The 15,490-nt window shown below is 41.2% G+C and overlaps 2 protein-coding genes across 5 annotated transcripts in view; one reads left to right on the top strand and one right to left on the bottom strand.

Annotated features, from left to right (window-relative positions):
* The first annotated feature begins 444 nt into the window (after window positions 1-444).
* Window positions 445-8,617, top strand: LOC131137571 (5,6-dihydroxyindole-2-carboxylic acid oxidase). The gene is made up of 9 exons (XM_058085689.2): window positions 445-511; window positions 977-1,335; window positions 1,760-1,868; window positions 2,228-2,441; window positions 2,631-2,835; window positions 5,341-5,508; window positions 7,602-7,781; window positions 7,858-8,004; window positions 8,316-8,617. The coding sequence occupies exons 1-9, from the start codon at window positions 498-500 to the stop codon at window positions 8,519-8,521; spliced, it is 1,602 nt and encodes a 533-aa protein (XP_057941672.2). The 5' UTR covers window positions 445-497; the 3' UTR covers window positions 8,522-8,617.
* Window positions 8,618-12,136: 3,519 nt separating this feature from the next.
* LOC131137511 (multiple PDZ domain protein) overlaps window positions 12,137-15,490 on the bottom strand; it is a 40,689-nt gene continuing 37,335 nt past the window's right edge. For 2 of the 4 annotated variants that reach the window (XM_058085563.2, XM_058085573.2), the window contains exon 42: window positions 12,138-14,641. In XM_058085563.2, the coding sequence (XP_057941546.2) occupies window positions 14,495-14,641 (147 nt within the window). In that variant the 3' untranslated portion in view covers window positions 12,138-14,494. Of the gene's footprint in view, window positions 14,642-15,490 lie in introns of all 4 variants that reach the window. The other 2 variants (XM_058085601.2, XM_058085593.2) reach the window with 2 other exon arrangements.

The raw sequence follows: 15,490 nt of genomic DNA, 5'->3' as shown, positions 1-15,490 counted from the left end.
CAAGAACCTATGGCATGGATATGTAGAAAAAAGAAGACAGATTAAGATTGAGAAAAACCGATATGTGTAAGCAATGTGTAAGCAATTGAAAAAAAAAACTGTATTATTAATGGCCCACTGATTTATTTATCGGATGCATTTGTGTTTAAGTTGTCATTGCGTCCCACTTTTGCTGTGTGTGCGGTAATTTTGAATACAAAATTCAAATTTAGTCACATGTCTGCTGTGCCCTGTGCATTGTATCCAAATGAAAATAGGATGAATAAACTCCACAGTTATGATAGTTATGATCACAAGGTGCAGGCCCTCCAAACTTTCTGATAGTCCATCAGTACTGTGTGTGTGTGTGTGTGTGTGTGTGTGTGTGTGAGAGTAGGGGTGTGTGCAAATACATGCGCCAAGAAGGTCTCGGTCATGCGCTCCATGGCTATTTAAGCCAGACGAGCTGGATGAACTGACTCTTGGGGCTCTACAGTTGGCATACCAAAAGGAGCGAGATGCACACTAACAGGTAGGGAAAATGTAGTTATGTTATTGGAAAATATTTTTTAGAATAATCTATAAATCTTACTTCATTCATTTTCTTCAATGTTTTTACATCTCTTATATACTGATTTTGACAAATCCAAAATTTTCCAAAAAAGTCTAAAAGTACATGTGATCACTTCCAAAGTACGCACAAAAAAAAAAAAAATCGGAATAATTACGACAATAAACCATCACAGGAGAACATATGGAGTAGAATTTGTTGCATCCTTCAATAGGTTTCAGCATCCCTGACTTTCAGAAATTTTGAATGTGACATACTGTAAATAACTAAAGAAAGACTAAATATTGCTATGCTGGATTTTTTTGGGAATTTTGTGCAGTAATATTTTCTTAGCTTCTTGGCACAAGTAACCACTGTTGCGGAGGTCTATTCTCGTTTTACATTCACTTTTCCCATCATTTCTGCCTCACCTTTTTCCCACGACAGCGTTTGGAGAGCGGGTCTCCTGGTGGCGACCCTTTGTGTCACCCTAACACTGGCCCAGTTCCCTCGGGAGTGCGTCACCCCTGAGGGCCTGCGTAGTGGCCAGTGCTGCCCCTCTCTGTCAGGCCAAGCTGGGGATGAATGCGGCTCCAGCACGGGACGGGGGCAGTGTGTGTCCATTGCTGCAGATAATCGGCGCCATGGACCCCAGTACCCATATGCTGGGAGGGATGACCGGGAGAGGTGGCCCCTGCGATTCTTCAACCGTACTTGTCAGTGTAACGGGAACTTCAGTGGCTACAATTGTGGGCGGTGTAGACATGGGCTGACTGGGGCCAACTGTGACCAGAGGATATCTGTTGGTAAGAGAGAAGATATTTCCTCAAATAGTGGCCAAAAACATGATGGGAGTCACAAAAACACATTTAAAAAAATAATTCTGCCGATATATTATTTGAATCATGTATCATTATTAATTGGTGACTCCAAATTGTCCATAGGTATGAATGTGAGTGTGAATGGTTGTTTGTCTATATGTGCCCTGTGATTGGCTGGCGACTAGTCCAGGGTGTACCCCGCCTCTCGCCCGAAGACTGCTGGGATAGGCTCCAGCACCCCTGCGACCCTCGTGATGAAAAGCGGTAGAAAATGAATGAATGAATGAATTCTGGCGATATATTATTGGAATCATGTATCATTATTAATCGGTGAATCAATGCCTGATACTATATTAACACCCCCTAATATTTTACTTTGTCACTTCTGCCTTCATTGTCATTGCTCCAGTGAGGAGGAATTTAATGCAAATGAGTACAGCTGACAAGCAAGCGTTCATCAGTGCTTTGGACCAAGCAAAAAGGACAATCCACCCCGACCTTGTCATCTGTACACGAAGGTAATTATGTACATGTTTAACATAGTCGGAGTCATTGTGTGAATCCATTGTTATACATGAAGTCATCATTGGACGTGATTGTTTTGAAAGGATGTGTCTGTGCTAGGTGGAAGTAGGTGAAAAATAATTCGGGGAGTAACAGTGCATGAATGTTTTAAGCTATTCTCAACTGCAGCCCCACTGACTGCACACCCAGACATCCCAGTCCCGGTCCCAGATGTGCCATTGGCAGCTACATTGGAGGTTAAATGTGTTGCTAAAAATCACATAACCAAACCAAGATGCACAGGGGTAACAATAACGGAGGGCACTATTGGAGAGACAAAACTCATTTTCTTTTGCATCCTGCTGGTTTTTAGGTACCAGGAGATATTGGGACCAGATGGCAACACACCTCAATTTGAGAACATTACCATTTACAACTACTTTGTTTGGAGCCATTACTACTCTGTCAGTAAGACCTTCCTGGGGCCGGGCCAGGCCAGCTTTGGAGGAGTTGACTTTTCCCACGAGGGCCCCGGTTTTGTTACCTGGCACCGCTTTCATCTGCTGCAACTGGAAAGAGACATGCAAGTGAGTGAAATGCATGAGAATGGGGAATATTTGATGAGGAAATGGATGAAGAAAACCACATTAGGTGCTGCTGCAAAATCTAATAAGAATACATGGAATGCATGGTCATAGACCTAGCAATTTTTTTTATACAGTTTTTATATAGCTTAAGTCTATATTAGAAATTCATATTGCACTAATTATACTTAGGACATGCTGGGCGACGCCTCCTTTGCACTGCCCTATTGGAACTTTGCCATCGGAGGCAGCGAATGCGACATTTGCACAGACGACCTCTTGGGAGCCAGGAGCTCTTTCGACCTGAATTCCATCAGTGCCAACTCGGTGTTCTCCCAGTGGAGAGTGGTCTGTGAGAGTGTGGAAGACTACGACACTCTGGGCACCGTCTGCAACAGTAAGGACCATCCCATGCTCACTTTGCTTTACCACAGCATGTTAGGGAGTTGTGTTGATGCTAGCAAAAAAAGAGGGCATCCAACTCATAAATAGAGCATGTAGAACATAAGTTGCTATAAATATTACCCCCTTGCTGCTGCGCTGGATTGGAAATTGCTCCACTGTTGCTACAGTCTGTCAGAAACTCCATTTGTTCAAGTTTAAGACTTATTCCACACCCGGGGTACCCAAACTTTTTCAGTTAGAAAGTTAGAAATGTGGTTCCTTCCCCCGGCAGCCAAATACATCATTAGTTTCCTGCTACGGGTCCAGGTCTGAGAAGGACTGCCCATACTCCCCTAGTTACACTGATCCTAGTTCCGCTGGGAGAGTTGTGAGACATAGTCTTTCCAGGTTCATTCATTCATTTTCTACCGCTTTTTCCTCATAAAGGTCGCAGGGGTGCTGGAGCCTATCCCAGCTGTCTTAGGGCGAGAGGTGGGGTACACCCTGGACTGGTCGCAAGCCAATCACAGGGCACATATAGACAAACAACCATTGGAGTGGCCAATTAACCTTGTATGTTTTTGGAATGTGGGAGGAAACCGGAGTACCCGGAGAAAACCCACACATGCACGGGGAGAACATGCAAACTCCACACAGAGATGGCCGAGGGTGGAATTGAACCCTGGTCTCCTAGCTGTGAGGTCTGCACGCTAACCACTAGACCGATTTTCCACCTGGTTGGATGTCTTTCTAGGGAGGCATCCAGATCAGTTCTACTCAGAGCATGACCGTATCTCTTTGGGTTATCCCACACACCCTGCAAAGGAAACTCATCTCAATTTAGTAATGAGGTGGCTCTGGGTTCGAATCTCAGCTTAGGCCTCTCCTCTAAAATTAGCATGTTCTCCCTGTACTTGTGTTCATGCATGTTCGGTGAATCGGAGACTCTTAATTGTCCATTGGTGTGAATGTGCATGTCAATGGTTGTGCTCTGTGATGGTCCAAGATGTACTCTGCCTCCCCCCAAAGTCAGCTAGGATAGGCTCCATCTGATTGTAATTAATTCTAAGTGGTAAAAATGAATCAGAATCAGAAATCAGAAAGAATCAGAATCAGAAAAGAGTTTATTGCCAGGTATGATCAAACACATACTAGGAAATACGATAAAAAAAGAATGAAAAATACAAAATATACAGAATAACAGTATAAATATATGTACACGGTCTGTTTTTTGGTTGTTATTCCGGAAGTGCAGTCAGATGAATGAAAGTTTTTGGTCCCTAGCCTACTATTAGGTTTAGTAGAACCACCCTTGTCACAATATACAAACATTGAGTAAAAGTCAAAATATTTAGACTTATTCTTGGCTTTCATTTCAGTGTAGAAAACACAAACTTCAATAACAGCATTTTACCATACCAAGGTTTTTTTTTCTTCTGTTCAGTTTGTTCAATTAAAGCTTAATTTGAGTGTACTTGTGCACAAAGTACTGAACCGAGGGGTACCCCAATGACAACTGGGATACATCCAAAGCTGATTGGAGCAAAGGTGAAGCCTTGATTTGATGTTCACGTTTTATATGACATGATGGAACATTGTATTGTGCTTGCAAGAGGCCATTGCAAATAGTTTCCAGATTTAAGACGAGAATAAAAGGAATTGTGTGACCCACTGTAATGAGTCAGATTTAGTTGATCAGATTTTCAGGGATTGGTGCTCGCGTGACCCTGGTACCAGATTTCCAACCCCCTCCAAATCACTGCCAAGCCAGTTTTAACATATTCTCTTTTCAAGTTGTATTGTAGGACAATCCCGAATATCAATCCTCTTTGAATGTAACGATAATTGGGTCTTTTGGAACAATTGCCAACATGCAAGAAAACCCAAAGGATTTGCAAGGAGGTCAAACATGTAGGACGTGAGCGGCCAAGGTGTGACTGATGTGTCTGGTTAATCCCCCTCGGAGAACCACGACAGGCTCGGTATTTCCTGCGTCAACAAGCAACATCTCCTTAACTGGGTTACAAGGGGTTGTCTCGTTTGTGCATACACTTGTCAGAGACAGGAATCTGGCATTCTTTGATCTGAATCATCATCAGACCAAAAACTTTGCGTCGGAGCTGACTGATTGCACCCGTGTGCGTGTGTGCGTGATGGAGGGGAAGAACAGGGGCATAAAGGAGGAAACAAGAAGGAGGTCATACTTGCAGCGAGACTTCACAGAGCTCCCACTCAATGTTGTTGAGATTTAGTGAACAATTACTATGCTGTCATGTTAAAGGCTGATCAAACTAGTCTAGTCTCCCACATAGAATTAGAAAGTTGTTGAATAATACAACATAACTCATCTCATCCCATTTCGGTCCAATTCCAAGGGGACCACTGGCCTGGATCTGAACTGCAGCTTGAGTGTCTCTCTTTCGAAAAATCCTTGAACACAATCGTTGCTTCCAGCGAGATGGTTTTCTTTTGTGTAGTGCTTGTTAGAAAACACTGACCTTGTACTTTCTACTTCCAGACACAGAGACCAGTCCCATCAGGAGGAACCCGGCGGGCAATGTGGCACGGCCCATGGTGCAGAGGCTGCCCGAGCCGCAAGACGTGTTGGATTGTCTGCAACTCAACACGTTTGACACGCCCCCTTACTACTCCACCTCCTCAGAGAGCTTCAGAAACTCCATTGAAGGTGAGCATTGATACATGATGATTCCTTCTCAACCAAGCACGGTGACAGGCTGGTTGCATAAAGTCAGGAGCAGGACGGAGTGAACTTCATTTGCATTGCACCTTTCACATAAATAAAACATCATCCACAAAAGTAATATTAAAAGGCAAAAGTCGTATATTTATTGAGAGTAAAGGTCAAAAGTATAATACTAAGCATAGATAAAAAGGTCTTCTGTCTGGACCTTAGAAATCTCTAAAAGGAGCAAGCTGAGTTGGTTGCCACTAGGCAAAATGTTATGTGGCACCCCGCCTCCATCAGCAGTTTACAAAAGAAATAGTTTTACTCTTGTTAATTTCTATTTTTTCACCCTATAGACATGGTTAACAAATTACGAATAAAAAAAAAATATGTACTACAATATAAATAACATCATCACAAAATACATATCCGATTAAAGTGAATAAATACTACAACACCATAAGATAGCCACATAGTTTGCATGCAATAACTGTATAAAAGCTACATTTACACTATGCAATAACTATGTATAAAAACAAAATAACTACAGTATATACAAATGCTATGTGCTATGCAAAACTATCTACAAAAAAATGGCCGTTAGAAACGTATTTGTTATTATTTGTAGTAATAGAAATTGTTTTACATTTGAATTAATGTGAGCTTTTTCATTTTAAGACTTCATCTAAAAATTAATTGGCGACTCTAAATTGTCCATAGTTATGAATGTGAGTGTGAATGGTTGTTTGACTATATGTGCCCTGTGATTAGCTGGCGACCAGTCCAGGGTGTACCTTGCCCAAAGACAGCTGGAAATGGCTCCAGCACGCCCACAACCCGAGTGAGGATAAGCGGTAGAAAATGAATGAATGAATGAATGAATGAATGAATAGTAATAACTACTTTTACAATAATATTGAAGGTGACTCTTTTCCTGATTTTTGGTGCCCCCTGGATGCCACTGCATCCTTACCATCTTCCTATTTGCCTAATGGGCCAGCTGGCTCTGGGAGCAAGGGTAGAAAATAATATTGCTTGAAGAATTGTATGCTTGTATGCATAATGAAAAATTACAAATATATGCTTTTTTCATAATGAGTGAATACAGATGTCTAGATGTTTTGGGTGAAACCAGCAGCCTCCAAGTCAGGGGTGTCAAACTCATGCTATAAAGAGCCAAGACACTGCATGTTTTCTGAATTTATGAATTAAATCACCTGCAGGAGAAACTGATTGGAGAGAAAACGTGCTTTGTGTTTCGACGAATGTGACCCAAGTACATAATTAAAATCAGCAATTGTTGTTTCGGTAGATAAGGTGTGCTTGTGCTCTGCAATTGAGAAAACAGTGGGCAAAGTACTGAACCAAGGGGTACACCACTGTGCACAATGACTGTCCAGAAGGTGTGTAAAACTAATAATTGTGCATCATAATAAGTCTTCATTGTAAATTATATTTATTTTCAAAGTGTACTACTTTACAATATACACTTTTATTTGGTTCTGTGGTCCAGTGTACCGTAAAACGGGGTGACTGGGTAATAAGGGACAATTTTTGGGAAAATGTTTTTTGAACAATTTGTTCAAGAATATATGCTTCTTTGAAAAAAAACAACACTATGCAGCTTCCTGTTTAACATGAAAAGGCAGAATTACATTTAAATTTTTTTTCCGAAAATTGTCCCTTATTACCCCGCCGTCCCTTATAACCCCGTTTTAAGGTATAGCAAGATGAGATGTGTAGCTGAATACGTTTTTGCACAAAAAAAAACTAAATATGACCAACATCAACTATTGTTTTTGCAGATTAGACATCATTCAGCAGAGAGTAAACAGTGGCCAAAGTACTGCACCGAGGGGTACACCACTGAACATAGAACAAAACTAAGGCTTGTATTAGGTTTATCTTGTCCAGGCAAAAGCAGGAAATGATAATGGTGCATTTAGCACCACCCATTTAGTCCTGTTTCACCATCACTTTTGTTCATTGGATTGAACATCAAAGCTCCAAAGTTCCAAGCCGGGTTACATGTCATGTGACTAACTCCCAAAACAACAATGCAAAGAGTCTAATATTCTTATTCCATTTTTAAGGTTACAGTGCTCCCCAGGGGATGTACGATCCAGTCATCCGCAGCCTCCACAACCTGGCCCACCTTTTCCTAAACGGCACAGGCGGACAGACTCACCTCTCTCCGAATGATCCCATTTTCGTCCTGCTGCACACCTTCACTGACGCCATTTTCGACGAATGGCTGAGCAGACACCAGCCAGGTAAGATTAAAACCTCAAGAGTCATCCCAGAAACAAAAGCAGTCAGATGAATAAACATAAACTTCATTTTTTCCAGGGGAGATAGTCTACCCTGAGGAGAACGCTCCTATTGGACACAACCGCCTGTTCAACATGGTTCCTTTTTGGCCTCCTGTCACTAATGCAGAGATGTTTGTCCCTGCTCCTCAAAACCTGGGCTACTCCTATGAGGTCCAATGGCCAGGTGAGAAACAGACAGTACAGGTGATCCTCAGGTTGTGTACGAGTTCTGTTCCAACACGAGTTCTGTACTCCGAACACATGAGACCACCGCACTTAGTTGCTACTGTCACTTTCATAGGATACGATCTTGATCCTTAATGATGTTCAGTGACCCACTTGGGAGATATGAAGTGCAAAAAGTTAATAACTAGTAACTAGTTCCAGAGTTTTAATAAATTTATGGCAGCAAATACGTAACCACGAGGACCACCTGTATTGTACATACTGAACATAAAACAAGGACCCCTTTACTGACCTCTTCCTCCTACTCAGTTCGTGCCTACACCGTGTCTGAGATCATCACGATCGCCGTCGTAGCGGCTGTCCTGGTCGTGGCTATGGTGGGTGGAGTCATCGCCTGTGCCGTACGCGCCCGGTCATACCGCTCCGCCGAGGCCTTGGAGCCTCTGTTGGGGGAAACCTTCCGGCGATACTCAGAGGATGACCGGAGGTTGGATAAATCACAGTCTGTTGTTTAAATCAATGCCTTGCTAAAAGAGGCCTTCACATCTTCATGCATTTTTTAAGAAAGCTCCACATCATCTTTTAATAAAGAGTCACTGGTTTAAAACCAACATTCTGACCCTGCATCACTTTTCTCTTATTCTCAGTTGTGTTCAAAATGTATCTTTCATTTACCGTGCAAGACAACCGTGTCTAAATAATAACAAACACTTGATTAATGTGCTGTATTATATATGACAGGCCTTATGGATTAAGAAGTACACTAATGCTGCTTTACAAGATCATATGTGGAAAAGAGTACACACACTGCCATCATGTGGCCAAAGGTTATTATTGCCCTTGATGAATGATACTGTATGTACTTGACTTGATAAAGAGTACAAAGGTGTGGACACACGCAACAACGCCACCCTGGACTGGTCGCCAGCCAATCACAGGGCACATATAGACAAACAACCATTCACACTCACATTCATACATTCATATTGGAATGTGGGAGGAAACCCACACATGCACGGGGAGATCATGCAAACTCCACACAGAGATACCCGGGGGTGGAATCGAACTCGGGTCTCCTCCTCACGCTAACCACTCGTCTACTGTGCAGCCCAGAGATGAAGCATTCATTCATTCATTTTCTATCACTTTTTCCTCACGAGGGTCGCGGGGGGTGCTGGAGCCTATCACAGCTGTCTTCGGGCGAGAGGCGTGGTACACCCTGGACTGGTCGCCAGCCAATCACAGGGCACATATAAACAAACAACCATTCACACTCACATTCATACATTGGAATGTGGGAGGAATCGAACTCGGGTCACCTCCTCACGCTAACCACTCGACCACTGCGCAGCCCAGAGATGAAACATATCAGTTTTATTTATACAACTGTATAACAACATTTCATTGTACTTTATTTGAAAAGTAGATCCCTGCTCAAATAGTATTCTGTTTTTGTACTATTTTGTGGTAATTTGTCATGAAAAAGAGGCATCTTGTATTTATTCAACACCTCTAAAAACACAGTCTGTGCACATATCCTATCACACTTTGGTGATCTAGTCAATCAGCTCTATATTGACTCCCGTAATAGGCCCTTGACTTTTCTCTTCTTAAGGAACTACAGTAAAGTCTCGTTATATCGATATTCTCGGGAGTCGGAAAAAATACCGATATAACCGGACTATCCATATATCCAATCCTGCGCCGAACTGCATTAAAAGTGGGCGGATCTTTGATATGGCATGTAATTTTCTCCTTGAGTTCATGGATTGCGTATCTAGCATGCTTTTGTACTACAATACATTTTGTACTACAGTAAATAAAAATAAACTTACGCTGTAGTGATTACCGGTTACCGGGACATAATTCACCCCGGAACATAATTCACCCCGGAACTATCGATAGGGAAGGTGTTGCCACCCGGAGGGGTAGGCGCGAGGGACGGGTGTTTTCCGCTGTGTGTGCTGCACTCTGGTGGTGGAAGTGTGAAAAATAAAGTTGACTGGAAGCAGCCGTTCGCCGTGTTCTTTTTTGGTATTGAAATCCTTAAGCAAAGATTGATTTAAGCTGCTTTTGTATCGATATAAGCAGACCAAATTGGCTGGCGGGAGATGAAAAGGGCATCCTAGTAACCGGATTATCATAATAACCGTGTATCGTACTAACGGAGCTAATTATATCATAAAAGACTAGAAATTTGCCGGGAAATGAAAATAGTATCGTAATAAGTAGTAATTCGTTTTAACCGATATCGATATAACGAGACTTTACTGTATTTTATTAGGGTGCTTAATAATTTGGCAGTATAGTGCCCTTTAATGAAGACGATACATACACACATTGTGGAAGAATGTACTTTATATACTGAATGAATCGACACAACTCATTGCTATCAGCACTGGGGAATAAAGGAATAATCCCACCAGATTCTATTTTGAACGGCATCATGTGTAGATTGTGTTGCTGTAACCACATGACTTTGTCTAAATGTCACTGGCTTCAGGTTATTACTCCAACAATTTTTCATGGCACATGACAAGCATGCTTCTCTGAGGGTTCATTTTCCCACAACACACCCAACACAACCTTAAAACGAGCATCCAGAAGTCATAACTTTAAGTGTGTAACACTATATTATATATAATATATTATTATTGTGATTGTAGTTTGTAGTTTCTGACTCATGATGCACAATTCGTGTCAATAGCTGGACGTGAAGCTATTTTCCTCTTTTGATCAAATGGTGGCTGCAGTTTGTGCACGAGCATATTTTGCACATGCAGCTACAAACACTTCTGATGTTTTATTTTATTATTTACATCCCGAGATGTGACAGATGTGACAGTCGCATCCGGTGACAGTCAATCGTCCGACGCCTGGCACCCTCCTGAGCGAGGATCATTACTGCCTTCTATGTCAAATGAGTTCTTATGATGGGAAGAAAAATAGCTGCAGCTGTGACAGCAGGATGGCAGACATTTTTTTCAAGACAAAAGAAGAGGCGTTGAATCATAAGGGATTGTGTGATAAGTGAGTGTCCCGCCTCAATTTTTTTCCCCCCCTAAATTTGTTGCCTAATGATTGAGTAGAAAGACTTCTAGAGTTGGATGGACGTGATAGCACTAAATCAAAAGTGCACGCATTGCTTCCAATACACACACACACACACACACACACACACACACACACACAACATTCTTTTCCAATTTTGACTTCAGAAGAGTGATTCAAATGCAGAAAACACCACATTTAAATGCATAAAGCATGTTGGCATTTATCCATGTTAAAAGGCTCTTCACAGTTGATTGTTCATCTGGAGAGGGATGAAGCAGACTGCCATGGCTGCCTCTCGATAAAGCTTGCCATGCGAACAGATGGCATTGATTAAATGCAGGGAGCTCTTAAAGGAGACCATTTGTGTGCAAATGTACTGTATTGCACCACGTCATCTTGTCACCAGAAACTCTACTAATTAATCACACACACAAAGTTCACTGTTTATCTGTGCCTTTCTCTGACATTCATTCATTTTCTACACCCCTTATCCTTGGGCGGTGTACACCCCGGACTGGTCGCCAGCCAATCACAGGGCACATATAGACAAACAACCATTCACACTCACATTCATACCTATGGACAATTTGGAGTCACCAATTAACCTAGCATGTTTTTGGAATATGGGAGGAAACCGGAGTACCCGGAGAAAATCCACGCATGCACAAGGAGAACATGCAAACTCCACACAGAGATGCCCAAGCAGGGAATCGAACCTTGTCCTCCTATGCTCTAACCACTCACCTCCCGTGCGGCCCCTTTCTCTAACATTCATTAATTTTCTACCACTTATCCTCACTTGACTCTCCACACAGATGGCCAAGGGTGGAATTGAACCCGGGTCTCCTAGCTGTGAGGTCTGCGCGCTAACCACTCGACCATCATGCAGCCCTTTCTCTAACATATTGTTGTAAAATTTAAACTTGAGGCGTACTTCAGTTTCAGGAAATTATCAGATATTATTATTGTTAATCAAATCTGAACCAAAAAATACAGTCAAAGAAAAAAAAGAAGCGAAGTTCATCCAGTGATATAATCCAATTGTCACCATAACAATTTAATCCACATTTCAAAAATTGTGCAAGAGAATACCATTTACAAACAAATGTTCATTTTAATAAGAACACTTACAGCAACTTTTTTTGTAACATGAATCCAACCTGTGTGTATGACACATATTAAATGCAGTACAATACAGAAAAGAATATATAAATAATTAGAAAACACAGTATATCATCATCAGTATACTTCCTAAGCAATGCCTGCACATGACACAATAACCGCATGGATCAACACTAGCAACACAATACTATCCACACACTGTAGCTGCACAACGTTGGAGTTGTCATCAAACACGACACAACACAACACACTTCCTGTCCATCCACCTTAATGCCATATAAAAGATTGGCAGTAACACTTGGCATGTTGCAGCTTTAAGGAACACACACCTTTTCATTAACATGGCATCAGTGGCAACTTAAAGCCTAGCGGTTTTCCATATCACACATTGATTTGGAAAAAATGACAGCAATCATAGTGTTGCAACATATGCAACACTGAGAAAAAAGCAATGAGCGCAGCTACCACAGACATCTTCAACTGGAGTAATCCTGCATTTATTACAGTTCATTCATTCTAGACTTGACCGTCAAGCAGGATTCCTTGTTTATAAATGTAATATTTTTGTACTTAGAGCAATGAAAACCTGTTTACGTCCTTCTAAATGTGGTTTTAACATTACTACCCTCTAGACATGAAACAACACCCCTATATCCGCCTCTACACTCAGTTACCAAACATACGTAATAAGCCAAAATAAGCCATTTAATGCATAAATAACACTAGTTCTGCTGTGTGTTGCTATGAATGTGTTCCGGTGCTAGGAGAGCAGAGTGCTCGTCAGACAGGAAGTGACATCAGGGTTCAGAGTTGAGTTTCAGCTTGGTGTGGGCTACGGCCGCAACAGTCTTCCTTATATTATTTTAGGTAATTTAGCTATTTTCATGTTTGAAAATGCTTAATTTAGGGAAAAAAATATATGAATATATATATATATATATAATATAATAATATATAATATGAAATGTTCTAGACCAGGGGTCTCAAACACGTGGCCCGTGGGCCAAATGTGGCTCGCAGGACACGAGTTTGAGGCCCCCGCCTTGATATGAAAGTTTAATGTTAGTGCGGCCCGCGCAAGTTTGATATGGATGCTGTATGGTATCATGTACCCAGAAAAAATTATTATTACGTTTGATTAATGTTCATGTTAAAGGTTAAATAACTGTTAATAGTTATCCTCCCTATCCGTGTGGAAGTGGTAAGTTTTTGGCTATTTAAGTTTAAAGGAAATAACTTGAAGGCTATCGTTTAGGTCGCTAGCTCTCCAGTTTGCGAGTTAGCATGTGTCTCAAGACCCTGCAGTTGCGCAATATGTTGTAAATAAAAAGAGTATAAATGTGACTATAGTCGTGTTTTGTCATGTCTACAGGGCTCTAATAATGCTTTGTTCATTTTAATCTGAAAAAATAATTTGTCTACCCACCAACTATATCTGGTTTCTTAAGTTTTTATTATTTGCCGTTTTATTATTATTATTATATTTATTTATTTATTACTGATTGATTGATTTTCTTTATTCTTGATTTGTTTATTTATTTTTCATCTTATTTTGTGTAGAAAAATAAAAAGTAAGATATTTGAAAACAGTGGAATGTTTTATCAGAGCTTTTCTTGTAAATCGAAACTAAAGCAAAGTTTATTCATTTTTCTGTTTTTAATAAATGCATTTTTTGGAAAACCTGATGCGGCCCAGTCTCGCCCAGACCCTAGCTCCAGTGGCCCCCAAGTAAATTGAGTTTGAGACCCCTGTTCTAGACCCTATTTAACCATGAAAGAGCATGATTTATGAATATATTATTGAAAAACCATGATGAAAGTGTGGATGACTGTACATGTAAAACCTATAAAAGTTACTAGATCTGTAGAATCAAATCCTGGAATTATGCAAAAAAAAACATGCACCAACCCACCCGAACTTTGACCTTTGCTCCTTCAGCCACATGGCATCAGACATCATCATCTGCCTTGAACAGTAACTCCTAGAAATTTCAAGAAGATAGTTTGAGTACAAACAAGAAATATGTACCATACATACCACAGGTAGGCCATCTTGTGTTGGATATTCAAAACCAGAAAGATTTGTTCTTAGCCATTTTAAGCATTGTCGTTACGGAGTACTACTCTATGTAACAGTGATAATTTGGAGAACATGTACTGGATATTTATCCATGCTATGTTAGCAGTTAGAGGTAGCTGACACATTAAATTAAAACAGTACAAAAGTTCTCTCTACAAGATTATATTCCAAAGTATTTTGGTCCACGTGAGGCAGTTCTGCTATGAATTTTGTGCTAAAATGGTAGAAAATCTCATGAGAGAACAGTAAGGACCACAGTCCCTTTGGTCTTCTTAAGGATGTCCACAGCTTCAGCGTGTGTAACCCCCTCCAGACAGTGGCCGTTCACAGCAATGATCTGATCGCCTCGTTTCAGTCGACCATCCTCAATGGCTGCCCCCTGCATATGATAACGTAAAGTTACATTCAGGTCATACACTATAAACTGTATCCATGACTATGATGGCGCAGTGGACTATGGTTCCTTATGTTACGTTGTTGTTTATGTTGTAGTTTTTGCTATCTGTGTTCAATGTGGACTTGTCTGCTCCAGGATAGTTCCTATTTTCCGTTTCGGATGTCCCGGCTGAATTGAACCCTTTTTGAGCAACACTATACATTGCTTCCCTGCACTTGGGGTCCACCACACCTTACCCCCATATCTCAACCATCACACTCTGTGAGGTGTATATCTGTAGATAAGAAATGATAATAATCACATAAAAAATGGATGGATGGACTTTAGGTGGTTTTATAGGCATAATGCACAAAACAATCCACTCACAAGCCACCCCATCCCAAACACACACACACACACACACACACCAGATGGCTTAAAAGGAGCAACAGCAGCTTCAAACATTTCTGAAACTGCTAAGTTAACATATGTTAAGTGAAAGGCAAAATTGGTCAATTTAAATTTTCTGCACTAAAAAGGAGAATGCTGACACTGTGCCATGCGGTGACGTTCATGACAGGTGAGGCACTGACACCAAAGACATTGGACCAGCCAGGACACCTTTCATGTTGTTCATTCATTCATTCATTTTCTACCGCTTTTTCCTCACGAGGGTCACGGCGGGTGCTGGAGACTATCCCAGCTGTCTTTGGGCGAGAGGCGGGGTACCAGCCAATCACAGGGCACATATAGACAAACAACCATTCACACTCACATTCATACCTATGGATTAACCATAGCATGTTTTTGGAATGTGGGAGGAAACCGGAGTACCCGGAGAAAACCCACGCA

This window comes from Doryrhamphus excisus, linkage group LG9, assembly GCF_037039965.1.
Source record: "Doryrhamphus excisus strain RoL-2023G ecotype Guam linkage group LG9, RoL_Dexc_Guam_v1.1, whole genome shotgun sequence".
In the NCBI taxonomy this organism is placed as follows: domain Eukaryota; kingdom Metazoa; phylum Chordata; class Actinopteri; order Syngnathiformes; family Syngnathidae; genus Doryrhamphus; species Doryrhamphus excisus.
Note: the sequence above shows the minus strand (reverse complement) of the source record. Positions and strands in the feature narration are given on the sequence as shown.